Raw genomic sequence first — 21,595 nt, 5'->3', positions numbered from 1 at the left:
CCACTTCCTTCCGTCATGTGCTCACCCATGTGTACTCCTCCCCACCACCCTCCGTGATGTGCTCACCCTTGTGTGTTTCCTCCTCACTTCTCTCCATGTGTTCTTCCTCCCCACTTCACTCCGTGATGTGCTCACCCCGTGTGCTTCCTCCCCACTTCCCTCCATGATGTGCTCACCCATGTGTACTCCTCCTCACTTCCGTCCATGATGTGCTCACCCTGTGTGCTTCCTCTCACTTTCCTCCGTCATGTGCTCACCCATGTGTGCTTCCTCCCACTTCCTTCCGTCATGTGCTCACCCTGTGTGCTTCCTCCCCACTTCACTTTGTGATGTGGTCACCCATGTGTGCTTCCTCCCCACTTCCCTCCGTGATGTGCTCACCCTTGTGTGCTTCCTCCCCACTTCCCTCTGTCATGTGCTCACCCTGTGTGCTTCCTCTCACTTTCCTCCGTCATGTGCTCACCCTGTGTGCTTCCTCCCCACTTCCCTCAGTCATGTGCTCACCCTGTGTGCTTCCTCCCCACTTCCCTCCGTGACGTGGTTACCCTTGTTTGCTTCCTCCCCACTTCCCTCCGTGATGTGCTCACCCATGTGTGCTTCCTCCCACTTCCCTCTGTCATGTGCTCACCCTGTGTGCTTCCTCCCCACTTCCCTCCGTAATGTGCTCACCCTGTGTGCTTCCTCCCCACTTCCCTCCGTGACGTGGTCACCCTTGTTTGCTTCCTCCCCACTTCACTCCGTGATGTGCTCACCCTGTCTGCTTCCTCCCACTTCCCTCCGTGATGTGCTCACCCATGTGTACTCCTCCCCACTTCCCTCCGTGACGTGCTCACCCATGTGTACTCCTCCCCACTTCCCTCCGTGACGTGCTCACCCATGTGTACTCCTCCCCACTTCCCTCCATGATGTGCTCACCCTGTCTGCTTCCTCCCACTTCCCTCCGTGATGTGCTCACCCATGTGTACTCCTCCCCACTTACCTCCGTGACGGGCTCACCCATGTGTACTCCTCCCCACTTCCCTCCGTGATGTGCTCACCCATGTGTACTCCTCCCCACTTCCCTCCGTGATGTGATCACCCATGTGTACTCCTCCCCACTTCCCTCCGTGATCTGCTCACCTTACACAACTATTACCATACACAATACGTATCACCTTCATATTCTTAAAGATATTTGCATACCTTACATTATTCAAATTTGCAAATAACTACATGTTATTCCATATATTTGTTCTCATCTGCATAACCTGCTCTATCTCGAATTATTAAACTTTGAGCTATTGGTGTTCCATTATTTAGCAATGCCAATAGCTCAAACTTTAATAATGCGAGACCTATTGCATTGCAAATGCTTGTTTTTCTACTTTTGTGTATTTGCCCGGCCCTAGGATTCCACAATTGTTGCAGGGGGTCCTTGTTATTTAGCTCTAAAATAACTTTACCTACATCCTGGAGTCACTGGTGAATGGGCATTGATTGGGTGTAATAACCACCTACATCCTGCGGTGACTGGCATTGATTGGGTGTGATAACCACCTACATACTGGAGCAACTGGTGAGTGGGCATTGATTGGGTGTGATAACTTTCCCTACATCCTGGAGTAACTGATTGGGTGTAATAACTTTGCCTACATGCTGGAGTGACTGAGCATTGACTGGGTGTGATAGGGGAGAGGCTCCTGACTCCAGAGCGCAGAGCTCACGGTTCGATTCCCTGCTCCATAGGCAGCACAGCTCAGCACCATGTGACTCTGGGTAATAGCACACTTAATCTCCCGAGGGCCCCCAGCGCCTTGACACCCTTAGGAGTGAGTAGTTTGTGCTTTACAAATACTGGATTTATTTATTAATTTATTACTGCCTACTTCCGGGAGTGACTGGGCGTTGATTGAGTGTAATAACTTTCACTACATTCTTGAGTAACTGATGACTGGACATTGGTTGGGTGTGATGACTTTGCTTACATCCTGGAGTGACTGGCATTGATTGGGTGTGATAACTTTGTACATCTTGAAATGACCGCTCAGGTTAGTGGTGTAGGAGTACAAAGGAAGTGCTAATAGTACAGTAGTACCACAGGCCCTGAGGCAGCAATGTCTGTAGCCAGCAAACTTTGGCGGTGCACAACAGGCCTTCCACACACCCTGCTCTCCTCCTGTGTTTGCCCCATCTTCTCTTCCACACAGTGTCTTAATTTCACTTGCAGACACCCCTCGCGGGCCCACATGTTGAGCAGTAGGAGAGGACACCTGGACAGGATGCTTACTCTACTGAATCCAGTCTGAAGGACAGCACTGGGTGTCCCCTTCTGTAACTTTGCCTTTTCTATTGCAGAATCATAAACTGCTCCCTGACAGGCTCCTGCTGTCAGAATCTCTCCTCAGCTCTCAGGACAAACCAAAGTCTCCTCCACCTGCACATGGGGCTCAACAAGTTGGAGGACTCTGGGATGGAAGAGCTGTGTGACGGCCTCAAGTCTCCAGGCTGCAGGATACAGACCCTGATGTAAGTGGTACCTTTGTGCTGAGGTCATGTGTGAAGGAAGGTCCTCTCTGGGTCCTCCCAGTCCTAGTCGAAAGGGTGGTGGTGGTATAAAAGTGCGCAACCTGTGCTCAGTGAGTAATCACTTTCACTTCTCCAAATCTAGCTGTGAATCTGATACTTGATCAGAGACCTCCATAGAGACCATCAACAGTCTCCACAGGAAGAGTTCTGTGTGGCCACGCCCCCTTGGAGTCTAAGCCCTTCCCAGATAGATACACCATTTCCACTGACTGCACCTGTTGCACAGGATGTACTGGTCGTGGAGTATGCAATGTAACACGCTCTTGACAGTGCTGTTATGTCCACACTACACACCATCCATGTGTCGTGTGTTTACGTGGTGTGTGGTTTTGTGTGTAAGTGCGTTCTGTGCTCTAATGTCCTTTGTTGTTGGTGAGATGTTGGACTTGACAAATTGTCATGTTTGTTGTACTTTTTGTAGCGTAAGTTGCTTTTGATAAATAAAGCTATATCAATTCTCAACAATGTGCACCCAGCTTTAGAAATACCCTAAATTATACTATGTTGTTTTGGAATGCAAGTGGCTTGGAGCCGATGCTACAGTTCGCCTCAACTTGTGGTGTGTTTTATTTCCTGACACAAACTCCCTGCATAAGTCACTCACATAAGGCTTGCTTGGGGAGCCTGTGGGGCAGGAACTGGCCTAAACATATCCAAAAAGGGGTTTATTTTTAGTGTTGTAGAGTGTGTGGTGATGCGCTATTCACGAGGCCTGGGTCTGGTAATTATATTGTGTTTTTTGAAGATCTAACTACCTGGGTCCAATACAGTCATCTGAAAGTGATGATGTCTTAGATGTGAGGGGTGAAACATACCTGTCACACACTCCTGCGTGTGCCAGTGTATGACATGCAGGTGGCTTGACTTAGGATACTGGTTGGCTGTAACAATCTGGGATTCCCCAGTTTTAGTTCTTTCTTTAGTCTTCTGCAGTGAGTGGATGTTCTTCTCTGCATCTTACTTTAGTTATTATTATCTTTCCATGCTTCCTGTGTCTTCTGCTGGTTGTGCCTGAGTTCCCTTGCTGCTTTCTATGTCTTCTGTGAGTTGTGTATGTCTTCACTCACTGGTTTCTTGGTCTTCTGCAGGTTGTGTCTGAGGTACCTCACTGCTTTCTTTGTCTTCTGTAAGTTGTAGATGTCCCCACTCACTTGATTCTTTGTCTTCTGCAAGTTGTGCGTGAGTTCCCTTGCTGCTTTCTATGTTGTCTGTGAGTTGTGTATGTCTCCACTCACTGGTTTCTTTGTCTTCTGCAAGTTGTGGATGTCTCCACTCACTGGTTCTTTGTCTTCAGCAAGTTCTGAATGAGTTCCCTCGCTGCTTTCTTTGTCTTCTATAAGTTGTGGCTGTCTCCACTCACTGGTTCTTTGTCTTCTGCAGGTTGTGTGTGAGTTCCCTCGCTGCTTTCTTTGTCTTCTGTAAGTTGTGGATGTCTCCACTCACTGGTTTCTTTGTCTTCTGCAGGTTCTGAATGAGTTCCCTCGCTGCTTTCTTTGTCTTCTGTAAGTTGTGGATGTCTCCACTCATTAGATTGTTTGTCTTCGGCTGGTTGTGCCTGAGTTCCATCACTGCTTTCTTTGTCTTCTGTAAGTTGTGGATGTCTCCACTCACTGGTTTCTTTGTCTTCTGCAGGTTCTGAATGAGTTCCCTCGCTGCTTTCTTTGTCTTCTGTAAGTTGTGGCTGTCTCCACTCACTGGTTCTTTGTCTTCTGCAGGTTGTGTGTGAGTTCCCTCGCTGCTTTCTTTGTCTTCTGTAAGTTGTGGCTGTCTCCACTCACTGGTTTCTTTGTCTTCTGCAGGTTCTGAATGAGTTCCCTCGCTGCTTTCTTTGTCTTCTGTAAGTTGTGGATGTCTCCACTCATTAGTTTGTTTGTCTTCGGCTGGTTCTGTCTGAGTTCCCTCACTGCTTTCTTTGTCTTCTGTAAGTTGTGGATGTCTCCACTCACTGGTTCTTTGTCTTATGCAGGTTGTGTGTGAGTTCCCTCACTGCTTTCTTTGTCTTCTGTAAGTTGTGGATGTCTCCACTCACTGGTTCTTTATCTTCTGCAGGTTGTGTGTGAGTTCCCTCGCTGCTTTCTTTGTCTTCTGTAAGTTGTGGCTGTCTCAACTCACTGGTTCTTTGTCTTCTGCAGGTTGTGTGTGAGTTCCCTCACTGCTTTCTTTGTTTTCTGTAAGTTGTGGATGTCTCCACTCATTGTTTTTTTTACCTTCCGCAGGTCCTTCATGTGCAACCTTACTGCTTCGTCCTGTACAGCCCTCTCCTCTGTTCTCAGTACCAGTTCTTCTCTCCAGGAACTAGATTTGAGTGGTAATGAACTGGGGGATCTCGGGGTGAGCCGGCTGTGCCAAGGACTGAAACACCAGGATTGCAAACTATGGAAACTGGAGTAAGCATCTACTAATACTGGAATTAATTTACTCCATCACTCACCACTCAACCTTGAAGTGATCTACTCTGTTTCCTTTCAACCATCTTTTCTGTCTCCTTTCCTCCCTCTCTTTCTTTTCCCCATTCTTTCCTTCCTTCTCTGTCTACTTACCTCTTTCGGCCACACAGACTCACATACCTCTGAGTGGGCATCTTCGGGTTGTTGCTGAGCTTCGAGCATCAGATGTCCAAGGACCTTCACATTCCTGCTTTTTGTGAAACTCCATGTCACAGGGGATGGTGGACAGTTTGGGCCTCACTTTGTAAGGTTTTGCATTGTGCTTCCACCATGTGGGGGGGGGGCGGGGGTGGGGGGCGCAAGGGCCACGGAAAGCCTAAGTTAGATTTATCAAGCCATGCAGGACCACCTTGCGCGGCCCTGCATGGCTTGATAAATGTGGAGTAACGCAGCATAGCGGAAACTGCTGTGTCATGTTACTCTGCCCTGAGGATGCATGTTGACCCATTCCCAGATTTACCATTAGTGGTAGACCTGGGAATGCATTAGAATCCTAAGTCTCCCCCAAACAGGTGTAACAAGGAGAAATATGTTTATTTCTTCTTGTTTTTTCCTTTTCCTATGTGTTCTGCACTTGCAGCACACATAGAAAGAGGAAAATGCCTCTGAGGACTGTTTTTGTGTAGCACAAAAACAATCCTGCTGACAAGACAGGCACCGTTGCACCATAGTGCATCGGTGCCTGCGTTGGTGCTAGGCAGCCAAAAGTGTGCCAGCGCTAGGAAAGGACAGAAATGTGCGGTACAATGTTAAACGCAGGCTATCCTCTCATTTCCCTTTCACATAGCACAGCAAGGAGGCTTGCCACGTTACATGAATTTTGGTGAATATGGTCGACAGCGTCTCACATTGAGAACGTGCAGCAGTCACGTACTTGTAAAAGTGCCCACTGGGTAGCACTGTGCATCACTCACGATCATGTGCTTGTAAAAGCGTCCAATGGGTGGCACTGTGCATCCCTCACGATCACGTGCTTTTAAAAGCACCCACGGGGCGGCCCTGTGCATCCGTCACACACACGTGTTTGTTAAAGCGTTCACAGGGTGGCCCTGTGCCTCCCTCACGATCACGTGCTTTTAAAAGTGCCCACAGGGTGTCCCTGTGCATCCCTCACGATCACGTGCTTTTAAAAGCATCCACAGGGTGGCCCTGTGCATCGCTCACAACCACCTGCACAAACACCCACAGGGTGGCACTGTTCATCGCTCACGACCACGTGCTTGTAAAAGCGTCCACAGGGTGGCCCTGTGCATTGCTCACAATCACATGCTTGTAAAATTGCCCACAGGGTGGCCCTGGGCATCCCTCATGATCACGTGCTTGTAAAAGCGCCCACATGATCATGTGCTTGTAAAGCATCCACAGGGTGGCCCTGTGCATTGCTCACGATCACGTCCTTGTAAAGTGCCCACAGGGTGGCCCTGTGCATCCCTCACGATCATGTGCTTGTAAAAGCACCCACATGATCATGTGCTTGTAAAGCGTCCACAGGATGGCCCTGTGCATTGCTCACGATCACGTCCTTGTAAAGTGCCCACAGGGTGGCCCTGTGCATCTCTCACGATCACGTGCTTGTAAAGGGGCCCACATGATCATGTGCTTGTAAAGTGTCCACAGGGTGGCCCTGTGCACCCCTCATGACCACGTTCCCGCTGTGGTCCTTGCACCCCCCTCTTTAGAGGATTGGAGGCTGTTGGACTTGGCCCTTCCTGAAGGGTCATCCCTGAACTGTTTGCCTTCCTCCGGTTTTTTTCTGACCTGTTGTTGGCTGTTTTATGACTCTGCAAAAACAACAATTGATGGACAGAATGCAGAACAATGTCATACATTCACCCCAGTACAGAGATCTGGGCCTAAATCCATCGTTTTTTTGCTCACCATGCGAATGGAGAATGTCTGCATTGTCAGCATTCCGTCCATCATTTGTTTGTTGTAACGCTTTTCGCCCTAAGTGGGATGGGTATTCCCAGACGTGGGACCCGTGCTCACTACGCCACTGGAGTCAAGCTATCCTGGCTGATGACGGCTGATAGCCAGAAACCGGTCCTAGGATGCTTGATTCCGGTCCAAGGAAGACATGGCTTGGCAGTTCGGGCTGGACTGTTCCCATGAGGCACAGGGTCAAGACTGATTTGCATATGGCCATGTCTAAACTGGGGTGGTGTAGTGGGCAAAAGAACGATGGATTTAACCCAGATCTCTTGACTGGGGGAGAATGTCTGCATTGTCAGCATTCCGTCCATCATTTGTTTGTTGTAACGCTTTTCGCCCTAAGTGGGATGGGTATTCCCAGACGTGGGACCCCTGCTCACTACGCCACTGGAGTCAAGCTATCCTGGCTGATGACGGCTGATAGCCAGAAACCGGTCCTAGGATGCTTGATTCCGGTCCAGGGAAGACATGGCTTGGCAGTTCGGGCTGGACTGTTCCCATGAGGCACAGGGTCAAGACTGATTTGCTTATGGCCATGTCTAAACTGGGGTGGTGTAGTGGGCAAAAGAACGATGGATTTAACCCAGATCTCTTGACTGGGGGAGAATGTCTGCATTGTCAGCATTCCGTCCATCATTTGTTTGTTGTAACGCTTTTCGCCCTAAGTGGGATGGGTATTCCCAGACGTGGGACCCGTGCTCACTACGCCACTGGAGTCAAGCTATCCTGGCTGATGACGGCTGATAGCCAGAAACCGGTCCTAGGATGCTTGATTCCGGTCCAGGGAAGACATGGCTTGGCAGTTCGGGCTGGACTGTTCCCATGAGGCACAGGGTCAAGACTGATTTGCATATGGCCATGTCTAAACTGGGGTGGTGTAGTGGGCAAAAGAACGATGGATTTAACCCAGATCTCTTGACTGGGGGAGAATGTCTGCATTGTCAGCATTCCGTCCATCATTTGTTTGTTGTAACGTGTTTTATGACTCTGGGCACCTTACCACTGCTGATCAGCGCTAAGGTGCATATGCTCTCCCTATTATAAAATGTATACATTGATTGGTTTCCATGTTTGGCTTATTTGGTTTACTATCAGCCCCTAGTAAAGTGCACCAGGAGTGCCAGGGCTTGTAAATACAAATGCTGCTGATGGGCTTGCAGCACTGGTTGTGCCACCCACAGAAGCGGCCTAGTAAAATGTGTCTAAGGTCTGCCATTGCAGGACCTGCGTGCAGTCTGGTACCGTCATGCTGACGGCGCAAGTGCACCTACTTGCCAGTCCCTAAACCTTCCCTTAACTACATATTAGTCACCCCTATGGTAGGCCCAAGGGCAGGGTGCATTGTAAGCATAAGGTAGGACATGCCCTGATGAGTGTGGCATGTCCTAATAGTGAATTACAGCCATTTTCGTTTTTCACTATTGAAAGGCTACCTGCTCTCCATAGGCCAGAATGGGCTGCTGGAATTATTACACTCTATAATCCCAGCGGACTCAGGGAGCATGGTAGAAAGTCAAGTTTAGTATGCCTGAACTCAGAATAATAAAATACTTCTTTTAGTAAAGTTTATTTTAATATCCTATGTTTGTAAATACTACTTTTAGAAAGTTAGAATTTACTTGCCTAACCATTTCAGTTCGCCTCTGCTGTGTGTGTGTGCTGCCTAGTTTCAGTCAGGGGCAGGGCTGGGGAATTCCAGGAGACAGGCTGGCTGCCAGGTGGTGGGTAGAGAGATTACACCAGGATGGGTGGGAGGAGTACACCTTGAGCCTGAGAGACTGGCCTGTGGTGGGTGCCTTGCTGCAAGAAGGAGAGGAAAAGACTGAGAAAAGACTTTAAACCAACTTGTGCTTTGTGAACAATCTCCAAGGGCTTGCTTGTGAACTTGCCCCCTGAACTGTGCCCCAGGAACAGTGGGTGCTACCCCTCCCAAGAGGAAAAGGAAGCTGCTGCTGGTGAATTGCCCTTCTGACTCCAGAGAACCTGTGTGCCCCATCCTGCCGAGCACCGCGACCCCTGCACGACTGTGCTGCTGTGAGCACCGTGACGGCCTGCCCCGACTGGCCTGAGCAAAGTAAGCTGCTGCCCCCTCGAGCCGGAGCTCGCATCATGAGAAAGGACTGTCTCCCTCTGAGCACCGAGCCTCTGTGGCCCCCGAGCCGTAGAGTCCACCGCAAGGACTGACGACACCCAGGTTCGCCGCTCTGAACGACGTTGCAGCGCCTCGCGCTGAATTCACCCCCGAGCCGCCCCTCCTTCCTCCCACCTCGAGGCGAGCCGTGAGGTCCCGAGGCGCCCCACCAAGCACCGTTGTCCTCTGCCAAGCGGGACTGCAACGCGCCGTGGGACGCCCCTCCTGTGACTGCCGAGGCCGCCCCGAACTCCTCATCAAGAACTAAGGTATTGTGCGCCTCGAACGCCCCGGTACGACGCGTACCAGCCACGGTACGGCCCGTACTGCTCTGTACGCCATCGTCCCCGTACGCTGACACACGCGGGAAGCGTGAGCCATCGAAGGGAGCGTCCGGAAGAGCGTACACCCCGGTACGACGCGTACCTTCACCCGTACGGCTCGTACTGCCTTGTACGCCATCGTCCCCGTACGCCTGCTCACGCGAGAAGCGTGAGACGTAGGGGGGAAGCGTCCCGAGGATTGTATGGCCCGTACTAACAGTGGTATGACGCGTACCAACACCCGTACGACCCGTACGGACGGCGCTTCGACGCGCACAGACCCCCAAAAGGTGCAGATTGCACCCAAATTGTGGATTTTGAAGACCTGTGGCATCCTTAAGACATTGCAACCAAGTAACTGGAATCATATCTAAAAGTGAAGACTGTAACTAAAGCCTGCTTAAAGAAATTTATATAAAGAGCTTTATTTTTTTTATAAATACAGTCTGGTGTCTCTGTGTGGTGGGTTGGTGATTATTGTGGGACCTCATAAATGCTTAACCTTATGTACTCTAGAGATTAGCCTGACTGCTCACGCCACACTACCTAGAGGGTGAGCAGGGGTTATTCGCTGAGGGTAATCCTTTGCCCTGACTTGGAGAGAGTCCCTGCTTGTCGCAAGTGCATACCTGCGCCAACCAGAGACCCCCGATTCTAACATTGGTGGCAGCGGTGAGGATCGCGGATTTGCATTTGTGGTGTCTGCGCAGTGATTATTAGCCATTGCACAGTGAGGACAGTCCAGTAGCTTGTGCCACAGACCTTTAATTTTTGCTTGTCAAGAAAGAAGATCCCTTGTGTTTGGAGTCATGCCTGGCCCAAACAGCATAGAGAAAACAGCATCTGAAGCCTCTGAAATAGAAGAGATTGAATGGGATGAGTCAAAACTGTACAGCTACAAGAAAACTGAACTCAAGTACTTCTGCAGGAAGCTCAAGGTTCCACATGCAGGATGCAAGAACAAATCAGATCTCTACAAGGCACTGAAATCCTGGATTGAATCAAGGGGTGCAACTGAGGAAGTTGCACCATTGGAACCTGCGGAGAGCATTCATAGTTTTGGCAGAGGCCTGTCGCCAGAGGAGCTGGCAGACAGACAGGCCGCCAGGGATCATGAAATGAAGTTGGCAGAGCTGAAATTAAATGGCCAATTGGAGCTAGAAAGCAAAAAGCTGGCTCTGGAAGAAAAGAAAGTGCAAATGGAGCATGACTTGATAATGAGGAAATATGATATGGAGCTCGAGAGGCTTTTAGGCCATGAGTGTCTCAGCCCAGCAACAAGAAATGTGTGTAGCTCACAGATTGAGCTTTGCTGAGTGGGATGAAGAATCCAGCTCAGATGGTGGCAGCAATATTGAATTTTCTAGTGCTGAGAGAGTAGTACACACACCCAGAGATATGGCACCTGACTTGAAGGAGGGGGTTAAGTTGCACCAGGAGGTTCAAGGATATGAGGTAGCTCCAGTGGTTCGCAGTGTTCCTGAGGTAAATTGGGAAACTGGCCCAGGGGTTCATAGTCCTAGTGGTGGGAGGGATTCCCCCATGGTTGAGATCCTGGTGTGTGAGTGTGAAGACCACCCTGAAGAGTGTGGGTTGTGTGACAGAGACAGTCAGATACTGTGTTGCCAGTCTCAGGAGAGTGGTGTGGAGTACGTGTGTGAGGCACTGGATGGTAAGGTGAAGGATAGTTTGGTTAACCCTGCTAGGGGGCTCTGTGATCCAATTGTGGGAGAGCATATTGTAAGTCCCTGTTTTCCAGAGCTATGCCAACACCTGTTGGAGAGTGAGATCTCTGACCGCAGGGAGCTCACATTGGAGGCAGACCTTTTGGTGGAGTCCAAAGGGTCTGGAAAGGCATTGGGGAGTGATCCCAAGATGAGTGGTTCAGGTATCTTCAAACCCAGTGTGGTGGAAGTGGCTCAGAGTAGCCCAACTAGGTCCTGTAGTAGTGAGAGGGGTGTAGGGCCTCACGTCCTGTCTTTAAGGGGAAGCAGTGAGAATGGGTTATGTCCCGGTAGTGCCCAACCTCAGTCTCAGAGCTTGGATGGTTCTTTAAGGGAACACCAGGTGGGGAGCCTACTCTGTCCTGAGGGGCTGCCCGTTGTGCGGGATCCCCTAGTGTCTGGTGGACAGGGAGTGTCTGTAAGCAGGCCTCCCTCAGTTCTGGTGTCTGGCAGTCCCGCTCCAGTTAGGAGGGTGCAGAAGTCCAGATTGAGGGGTGAGAGGGGGAAAGAGTCCCCAGTTGAAGAACCAGTGGGTCAGGGGCCAGCCAGAAGGGCTGCGGCACCAGTGAATGACCATGGTGACACCACTTCTGTCCTGGGGGATCTTCGTGCACTGTCAGATGGAAAGGGGTCGGGAGATCTGCGCCAGGCAGACTGTCACACGACACATGAGTTATGTGTCACCCTCAGGGGGGGCATGCGTGCTCCCCGGGAAGTCCTGGTGCGCCAGGCAAGCGTTCAACCGCATGGGTTGGTCCCAGGGTTGGGAAGCCAGGTTCAGGGGTTATCTGACCTGGAGGGTGGGACAACTGTAATCTGTGTCCTGACCCATGTTGCTTCTAGGGGTACCACTCCAGTTGGGAGGGTACAGCCATCTGGAAGGGGGTGCAGAGGGAGGGAGTCCTCGCCTCTGACCCCGGCTCAACTGAAGGCTTTAGACCCTAGGTTGGAGGGCAGGTTCAGGGTACCCCCCCTGACCTGGACGCCCAGTTGCAGGATAGAACCCCTGATCTGGTGGCCGAATTGCGCAGGACACCTGCCACAGGTGCCCTGGCAATTCGGGAATGGGGTACCACTCCAGATGGGAGGGTACAGAGCCCCAAGGAGGAGGACCGGGTGTGGGAGAGGCCACCCCAGTCTTTAGTCCAGCCGCCGGGTACAGGCCTGGGGCTGGTGGGTCAGTGTCAGGATGTCATACCTGACCTGACAGGAGGGAGAATGGACAAAGGTTGCCAAGCACCTGGGGCTACTGCCCCCCGCTCCCTGGCGCCACAGAGGTTTGAGAGTCCTAAGAGGCATAAGGCCTGGGTCTCATCCCTGACTACTGTCAGTGGCCACTGTAGCATTTTGCTGTCTGTCTGTTGGGACGCACCTGTGAGCCAGTTACGGTTAGGTGCTGCACAGGTGGTGTCCACCGGTAAGGAGGGGGGTTCCCCATGTATTGGCTTGGTGGACCCTGAGAGTATGGACAGAGGGATTCCAATAGGTTCAGATTGGCGTAGGACTGGAGTCTGCCCCTGCAGTTGCGGGCCAGGTCCTTGTTCTATCGCCCGAAGCAGGGAAGCCCATCAAGGTAGTGATTGGTCTACCCTGCGTTTTGGCTGGAAGGGGGTTGTGTTGGACTTGGCCCTTCCTGCGGGGTCATCCCTGAACTGTTTGCCTTCCTCCGGTATTTTTTCTGACCTGTTGTTGGCTGTTTTATGACTCTGGGCACCTTACCACTGCTGATCAGCGCTAAGGTGCATATGCTCTCCCTATTAAAAAATGTATACATTGATTGGTTTCCATGGTTTGCTTATTTGGTTTACTATCAGCCCCTAGTAAAGTGCACCAGGAGTGCCAGGGCTTGTAAATACAAATGCTGCTGATGGGCTTGCAGCACTGGTTGTGCCACCCACAGAAGCGGCCTAGTAAAATGTGTCTAAGGTTTGCCATTGCAGGACCTGCGTGCAGTCTGGTACTGTCTGTCAGGCTCACCTGAGGTCTTCGCAGGGGCAGGAGGCAGGAGTCAGATGAATAGTTCCCAACTTCCCTATTATCACCGGTCCACCCAACTAGGTCAAAGTGGTGCCAGTGAATAAAGGGAAGAGGGGAGACAAGGGAAGGAGAAGAAGAAACAGGGCAGGTCCAGCACACGTCCAACACCACAGCAGCTGCACCGGGATCCAGAAGAATTCCTGTAGATAGAGGGCTCAATCAACAGCAGAACAAACTAAGAGGAAAACAACATACATCTAATAGTGTGCAGAAATATTCTACCTGAAGTTCTCCCCTCTTCCACTTGTGTCCATAGTGAGTGTAAAATACTGCATTAATGATTTTCTTAAATAAAGAAAGCAAAATTAACAACTAATAAAAAATAATCTTAGTGGTCGGCAATGTGGGAAAGTATTAGCATATCTCACCCCAAAAGCATGTGAGGAACAGGCTTATACTTGGTGGCCAAATAGTTGTAGTTTGATACCAGATTGTTAACAGCACAATCGTTTTAAAGTAAAAATAAAATTCAGTAGATTGCCACCTCATTCAATGCGTCTGATTTGTGCCATGTTCCCAAACTGTCCCCCTCAATTACTAACGAACACAGGGTTGCACCGATGTATACTCCTTGCCTCAGGAGCCACAACGATCAGTATGGGAACAGTAATATTGCATCAAACATTGAGATTCCAAATTTATATGTAAACATATATTTGTGCCAAACATCAAAATCATATGCAAACATTTGCGCCAAAATATAAGGAAAATGCAGATGCTCAAGGTTTGTTTAAGGAATTGAGTCCTTATTACATAAGCAACGGGAGCAAACGAAGGGAGCAAGCCCTGAAAAGGAGGGTGCGGCTGCCGATCGAGCGCTAGCGCGTTACCGCCAAACCAGAGGTTTTGTTACGCCAGGCCAATGATACAGGGACAAAAGATCCTCGAACTGCCAATGGAGACTCGGAGTGCAGGAGTGCAGGAGCAGGTAAAGGACCTCCGTAAGGGACACAACGAATCCTTAATATGCGACGCTGAAACGCTGGAGGCCAGACCCGTAGCTTCGACGGGGGAACCGAACCCCTCTGTACGCGACGCTGCAAGCTGGACACCGGAAGCCGGAAGAGACGTCTAGTGACCCGGGAGTGTTCAGCTAGAAGACAAACAACTAGAACGCGAACCATCTGCATCCCCGACGCCTCGCGCTTTATGCTGACGCTGACTCCGCCTCTGCCTTCCCCGACGAGACAGTGTTCCTTTGGACGCTGCCGTGACACTGTCATGCTGACGGCTCAAGTGCACCTACTTGCCAGTCCCTAAACCTTCCCTTAACTACATATTAGTCACCCCTATGGTGGGCCCAAGGGCAGGGTGCATTGTAAGCATAAGGTAGGACATGCCCTGATGAGTGTGGCATGTCCTAATAGTGAATTACAGCCATTTTCGTTTTTCACTATTGAAAGGCTACCTGCTCTCCATAGGCCAGAATGGGCTGCTGGAATTATTACACTCTATAATCCCAGCGGACTCAGGGAGCATGGTAGAAAGTCAAGTTTAGTATGCCTGAACTCAGAATAATAAAATACTTCTTTTAGTAAAGTTTATTTTAATATCCTGTGTTTGTAAATACTACTTTTAGAAAGTTAGTATTTACTTGCCTAACCATTTCAGTCCACCTCTGCTGTGTGTATGTGCTGCCTAGTTTCAGTGAGGGGCAGGGCTGGGGAATTCCAGGAGACAGGCTGGCTGCCAGGCGGTGGGTAGAGAGATTACACCAGGATGGGTGGGAGGAGTACACCTTGACTCTGAATAGACCTGTGCTCTCCCACCACAATGCTGGCTCCGCCTCCTGTGGAGCGGCTGATGTGTCTGCCCTGTGCACTGAAAGGAAAGAGGAGAGTCACCACAACAAAGTGCTCCAAAACCGGACTGAGCCAGGCACAGGCCCCCTGGCCACAAAGAACAAAAGAAACTGTGTATAAAAGAAGGAGCCCTGCTCATAAGAAATCAGATCCTGTTTACGCCAAGAAGAAACTCTGCCTGAAGAGGAGGACCTGGGAAAGCTACATGGAGGACTACTGTCTCTAAGCCTGAGAGACTGGCCTGTGGTGGGTGCCTTGCTGCAAGAAGGAGAGGAAAAGACTGAGAAAAGACTTTAAACCAACTTGTGCTTTGTGAACAATCTCCAAGGGCTTGCTTGTGAACTTGCCCCCTGAACTGCGCCCCAGGAACAGTGGGTGCTACCCCTCCCAAGAGGAAAAGGAAGCTGCTGCTGGTGAATTGCCCTTCTGACTCCAGAGAACCTGTGTGCCCCATCCTGCCGAGCACCGCGACCCCTGCACGACTGTGCTGCTGTGAGCACCGTGACGGCCTGCCCCGACTGGCCTGAGCAAAGTAAGCTGCTGCCCCCTCGAGCCGGAGCTCGCATCATGAGAAAGGACTGTCTCCCTCTGAGCACCGAGCCTCTGTGGCCCCCGAGCCGTAGAGTCCACCGCAAGGACTGACGACACCCAGGTTCGCCGCTCTGAACGACGTTGCAGCGCCTCGCGCTGAATTCACCCCCGAGCCGCCCCTCCTTCCTCCCACCTCGAGGCGAGCCGTGAGGTCCCGAGGCGCCCCACCAAGCACCGTTGTCCTCTGCCAAGCGGGACTGCAACGCGCCGTGGGACGCCCCTCCTGTGACTGCCGAGGCCGCCCCGAACTCCTCATCAAGAACTAAGGTATTGTGCGCCTCGAACGCCCCGGTACGACGCGTACCAGCCACGGTACGGCCCGTACTGCTCTGTACGCCATCGTCCCCGTACGCTGACACACGCAGGAAGCGTGAGCCATCGAAAGGAGCGTCCGGAAGAGCGTACACCCCGGTACGACGCGTACCTTCACCCGTACGGCCCGTACTGCCTTGTACGCCATCGTCCCCGTACGCCTGCTCACGCGGGAAGCGTGAGATGTAGGGGGGAAGCGTCCTGAGGAGTGTACAGCCCATACTAACAGCGGTACGACGCGTACCAACACCCGTTCGACCCGTACGGACGGCGCTTCGACGCGCACCGACCCCCAAAAGGTGCAGATTGCACCCAAATTGTGGATTTTGAAGACCTGTGGCATCCGTAACACATTGCAACCAAGTAACTGGCAGTCTTTACCTTGCATTTATTGACTTAAAGACTGCCTTTGACCTGGTCCCTCGTGAGCGCCTGTGGCAAGTCCTGTCAGAGCAGGGGGTGCCCAGATATATCCTTAACATGCTAATTCGCTTGCATGAGGCCAATTATGCCCAAATAAGATGGGGTTCACAAGGGCAAACAACAGCACGGATACCGGTGAACAGGGGAGTCCGCCAGGGCTGTGTGCTAGCTCCCACCCTATTCTCTTTGTATGTTAATGGGGTGGTTGAGCACCTACAGCAAATACCTTCTGATGCCCCAGCCCTGGCGGGGGGAAAAATCCCTACTCTCCTGTTCGCGGATGATACCCTCCTTATTTCAAAAACCCCAAAGGGCCTACAGAATCTTCTTAATAGCTTTTACCAGTTTTTTAACACCAGAGGGCTGTCCATCAATACCCAGAAAACAAAGTTCCTAATTTTAAATCCACCTAAAACGTTCAGGAATCCTCCCTCACTCAATAGTGTACCGCTGGAGAGGGTTGCTACATTCGATTATTTGGGAATTCGTATTTCTGATTCCATGCTTTGGAGATCGCATTTGCAGAAAATGCTCTTGAGCCATAAAAGGGTGGTGGGGGCAATTCTTAAAGAACATCGTTCCTCACTAAATAAACCAATTGCCCCCGCACTGACAATCTATAAGGCCAGAGCTGTAAGTTCGGCACTTTATGGTGCCGAATTTTGGGGTCTATCTAACATAGACCAAATCTGCAGATCAGAGAGCAAATTCCTGAAGGATCTATTGATGCTCCCCCTGAGGACACCCACAAAGTCCCTTTTATATGATCTTGGCTGCCACTCACATGGAGACATAGCAAGATTATGTCCTCTCTTACTGTGGGCCCGCTTGTGGCAGACACCTGAATTAGCCAATTATGCTGCAGGGCTCAGAGAGGTAATGGACATGGATGGGTGGCACAAGATTGACTGGTTAAAAGGTGTGAAAAAGCTTCTATATGATCTTGGCCTCAAAGAGGCCTGTATTAACAGAACCTCCCCACCAAAGGCAGAAATTAAGAAGGCGTATTGGCGGTGGGTTACCATGAATGAACTCCTTAACCCTAGAGTTGGAAGGTTAACAGAGGTATTTATGCAGCACAAGCACATAATGCACTTTGAACCCTACCTGGACCTAATACAACAGCATTTACAATGCAATGGTCTCGGCATTGTTAAAGTTAAAGTTATTGGCATTGCTCATGACATTATTTTTGTTTATGTTTTTGTTTTTAAAACATTTAAAGAAACGGCATTGTTATTTACAATGTCAATAGCTTAATCACTCTCAAATGCGAGACCTATTGCATTTGCACCCACACACAGAGCCACACACCCAAAGCCACCCACACACACAGAGCCACTCACATAGAGCAACCCACACACAAATAGAGCCACCCATAGAGCCACCCACAGAGCCACCTACACACACACAGAGTTACCCACACACAGACAGACTCACCACGCATAGAGCCACCTACAAAAAAAGCCACCCACACACACAGAGCCAGCCCCACCCCCACACAGAGCCACCCCCACACAGAGCCACTTCCACACAGAGCCACCCCCACACACACAGAGCCACCCCCACACACATAGAGCCACACAGTAACCTCAAAATTTGACACATATTTACTTTTTGCAGGATCAACTGACAAACCCCTCAACAGGCTCTATCAAGATTAAGAGAAACCTTCCCCCATCAAGGAGCCCAGGGAACTGGGTTTGAGTCTCGGTAATGACACTGAACAGCGTTCTGATACCTGATTGGATTCGGGTCAAGTTCGCGTTATATAAAATAAAACTCTGCAATATAGGTAATCCAGACAATACTTTTCAAATCTATACATGCATCTTGCTTTTCTTAGGGTGATAGTTTTATTAGACACAACATGTTTATTTTTTTTTATGGTAACGCTCTAGTACCGTGCAGCTCGTTAAACTATTACAAAATGAGTCAAAAATGCCCAATCTAATAAATGGATTTCTATTGATGATGAATGATTAGATGAATAAACTGGGTATAACCTCGGCTAACTGAAAGAGAAAATCAAATTACTTCCAAGTCTATAAAAGCGAGTTCCCAGTTATACCTAACATTTCCGCTGTATTTGCTGGGTCATATATAAACGTATGCAACATCACTCCAAAATATGCTAATTCAGTATGAGAATACCTTACTCCTGCAGGCTCGGTCTTTATGTTGTGTCCTGCAGCCTCGAAAAACGGAGCAGTTCGCTGTGATCTCGCAAGTGAAAGCATCTCCAGGCGTTGAATACAGACCTTAAGAAACCTAGAAATGCCTGTTATGCACATTTCTTATGTGCTGGGAACATAGCTACACCTTATATTTACGAAGCTAAAAAAGCTTACATGTGGCAGAAAGTACTGGAAAAATATACTATTGTTTGTAAATAAAGCGCACATAACCCAGCCGCAAAGTATAATCTTGGCATACTCATTTTATGCTCAGCCGGCGTTCTATAACGTTATCTGCGTAATCAAACCAAGAAGATACAGCATATTCTGATACAGCGGACAAACCGGACGGCGGGGGTTCTCGGACTGCTATCTGTGGAGTGAGACGGTGCTGCGATCGATATTGCTGGCTTACACACTGAAATATATGCCGTTGTGAGGACCGTTGGAGCATCAGCGATTTTCAAGCCAAAGTGGAGACGAGCGCCGCAGAGAGATCGCACTGAGCTCGCTATAAAGTAAGTGCGGCTGCGGGTGGTGTGTGGACCCTGCGCAGTGTCACTCCCCCCTCCTATATTCAACAGGCGCCACTGGGTCGCGGTCCGTGGGACGCGATTAAGCAGCAGTAAAAAAGTGTGGCAGTGTCTGGTGACAATATACAGGCGAATAGGCGGCCTACTCCACACTGCAACTTCACCAAAATCCAGAGCGGAGACGGAGCACAGGGTGAGCGTGGGTTCCAGCTCATGCACTAGAAAGTTCCGTGTGTGCTGCTGCTGCTCACACTACAGGAAGGAATTGTGAAGGGCAAATCAAAAACCGGGCTTACCGCTCATGCTGCAGAGTGCATCCTGCCGGAGAGTGCGATATTGTGAATGCTAGACTGCTATTGGGCCCATGATAGGAGTTACCGACACGCAACGCCCAGAACTATTATATGCTAATACCTGTGCAAGCTGCGACGTGACGCATTGAGGAGCCGACAGCAGGGGGAGAGGACGCCATTAACACCACCACCTTTCTCCGAGGTGAAGCAGAAATGCCTCGGAGAAACGCAGTGGCGTTTTCGGATTCGGGGGCGTGTTTTTCTTTCTCTCCTCTTGCCATTGGCTGGAATGTTTACATTCCAGAGGAGAGAAAGAATCGGAAAAACACGCCTCCGAATCCAAAAAGGACGGGGCTTGTTTGGAGAGACAAACCTCTTCTCCAATGGCTGACCAGCATTTAAGAGGCCAGCCAATGGAGAAGAAGAGAAAAGAGAGGCGGGTTCAAGCCCCTCTTCTCCAAGTCATTAAATCTCGTGAGCGAGACTGCGCAAGCGCAGCCTTCGCTAGCCGAGACCTAAAAACCATATGACAGAGCTTTGTATTTTAAGTTCAGGGTAGGTATCCTCCCCTTGCGAGAATTCACCGCGCAGTGGAAGCCACCTCACCAAACTCTCCCCTCTTGTCCAAGCTGTGAGGCTGCCATGGAGTCAATCCCACACTTTATGTTCGTTTGCCTAGCTTATAAAGTACCAAGGGGGCGTTGGCTGAAACCACTTTGCAGTCACCAAGTAGCATTACGCATTTTAAGATCTGATTCAAGGGACTTCCATGCCTGTGCAACAGCTAAATTTCTTAGATGGGCATGGAGTATTAGAGTGAGAAACTTGTGCAATAATTCCTAAATAATTTAGGTGCTCAAGTGGTGCTTGTTTTTTAGCACAAGCACTTTTCCTTTTATAGGCACAATGTATATACAAATTTTAAACTTTTAATGATTCTGTTTTTAAATGTCTTTTTAACCTATTGTTTTATTTTTGCACCAAAAAATGTATTTAGGAGTACTGTAATTGTTTATTTGGGATTGTATAGCTTTTAAGGTATTTTTTGTATCGAAATAAAGCTTATTGATTGATTGAAGTAACTGGAATCATATCTAAAAGTGAAGACTGTAACTAAAGCCTGCTTAAAGAAATTTATATAAAGAGCTTTATTTTTTTTATAAATACAGTCTGGTGTCTCTTTGTGGTGGGTTGGTGATTATTGTGGGACCTCATAAATGCTTAACCTTATGTACTCTAGAGATTAGCCTTACTGCTTGCGCCACAATACCTAGAGGGTGAGCAGGGGTTATTCGCTGAGGGTAATCCTTTGCCCTGACTTGGAGGAGAGGGTCCCTGCTTGTCGCAAGTGCATACCTGCGCCAACCATAGACCCCCGATTCTAACAGAGGCGCTGCTGAGATACCTGCAGGTTCTCTCAGTAACTCTTGCAGATGCATCTGCTTCTGAGTTGGGGTTCTCTTCCCTGGTGCTGCTTCTCGTCCTCCTCCTAGAACCTTGCATCTGAACTCTCCTGGTTGCTTGCAGGTGTTGTGTACGTGCTCCCACTCGCTAGTGAACTGCTCCCAAAGAGATGTAAATTAAGCATTGAGAGGGACTGAAAGCTTGCCTGTAGGTAGGGTTTGGAGTGAGTTTTCCTGCAGGGACTTAGAAGGCCAATGGTTTGGTCTAACAGGTAGCAGGCCCACGTGTGTGTGTACCTAGAGGTGGGCGAGCGAATAAATAGATAGGGAGAGCCGAGCCAATGGTCTGACTCGGATCTAAGAGCCCATGCACGAGCCGAGACTTGAAAATAGTTGGCACATAATTTATGCAACCGACGTGATGCAACAATATGAAAAAATCTTTTAAAATTTCAGAAACTGCAGAAGCGTTTCACTATATAATATTACTGCATTGAAAGCTAATTATTACAATTATAATTTAAAAAAATGAAAATAATCATGGAGCAACATTCTATTCTATTAAATCAAACACAAGAGGTTTTTTTACATGGCCTATGTTCAACTCACATATCTGAGGGAGCTTGCTTATGTGATAGCAAAGAGAACAGCTACTGTGAGAAATAAATATTTGCCCAGGATCACATAATTTAATCAAGCGGGGTAGTCTGGGCTGATTCCAGGTCTTCTGATTTCATGTTGTGTAATTCAGCCTCTGGATGGCTATTATATTATTTCCCTTTTAACATTAAAGGTTTATGCTTTGTTTGTAATTCTTAGACCATGAGGTTAGCGAGTGTTGGCAGGCAGAAGGCATTTTAAAGCTTGGCTCATTTTCGGCTCGAGGCTCTAAAAGGACCTCG

The 21,595-nt window shown here is 49.5% G+C and overlaps 1 protein-coding gene across 2 annotated transcripts in view; it reads left to right on the top strand.

The window, feature by feature from the left end:
- The window catches only part of LOC146822508 (uncharacterized), a 698,810-nt gene that overhangs the window by 483,560 nt on the left and 193,655 nt on the right, over positions 1-21,595 (top strand). For both annotated transcript variants that reach the window (XM_085613620.1, XM_085613621.1), the window contains exons 18-19: positions 2,335-2,505; positions 4,782-4,952. In XM_085613620.1, coding sequence (XP_085469746.1) covers positions 2,335-2,505; positions 4,782-4,952 — 342 coding nt within the window. The remainder of the gene's footprint in view (positions 1-2,334; positions 2,506-4,781; positions 4,953-21,595) is intronic.

The sequence above is a fragment of the Triturus cristatus genome, chromosome 6 (genome assembly GCF_964204655.1).
Source record: "Triturus cristatus chromosome 6, aTriCri1.1, whole genome shotgun sequence".
NCBI lineage: Eukaryota > Metazoa > Chordata > Amphibia > Caudata > Salamandridae > Triturus > Triturus cristatus.
This window is presented reverse-complemented; position numbering and strand designations above follow the sequence as displayed.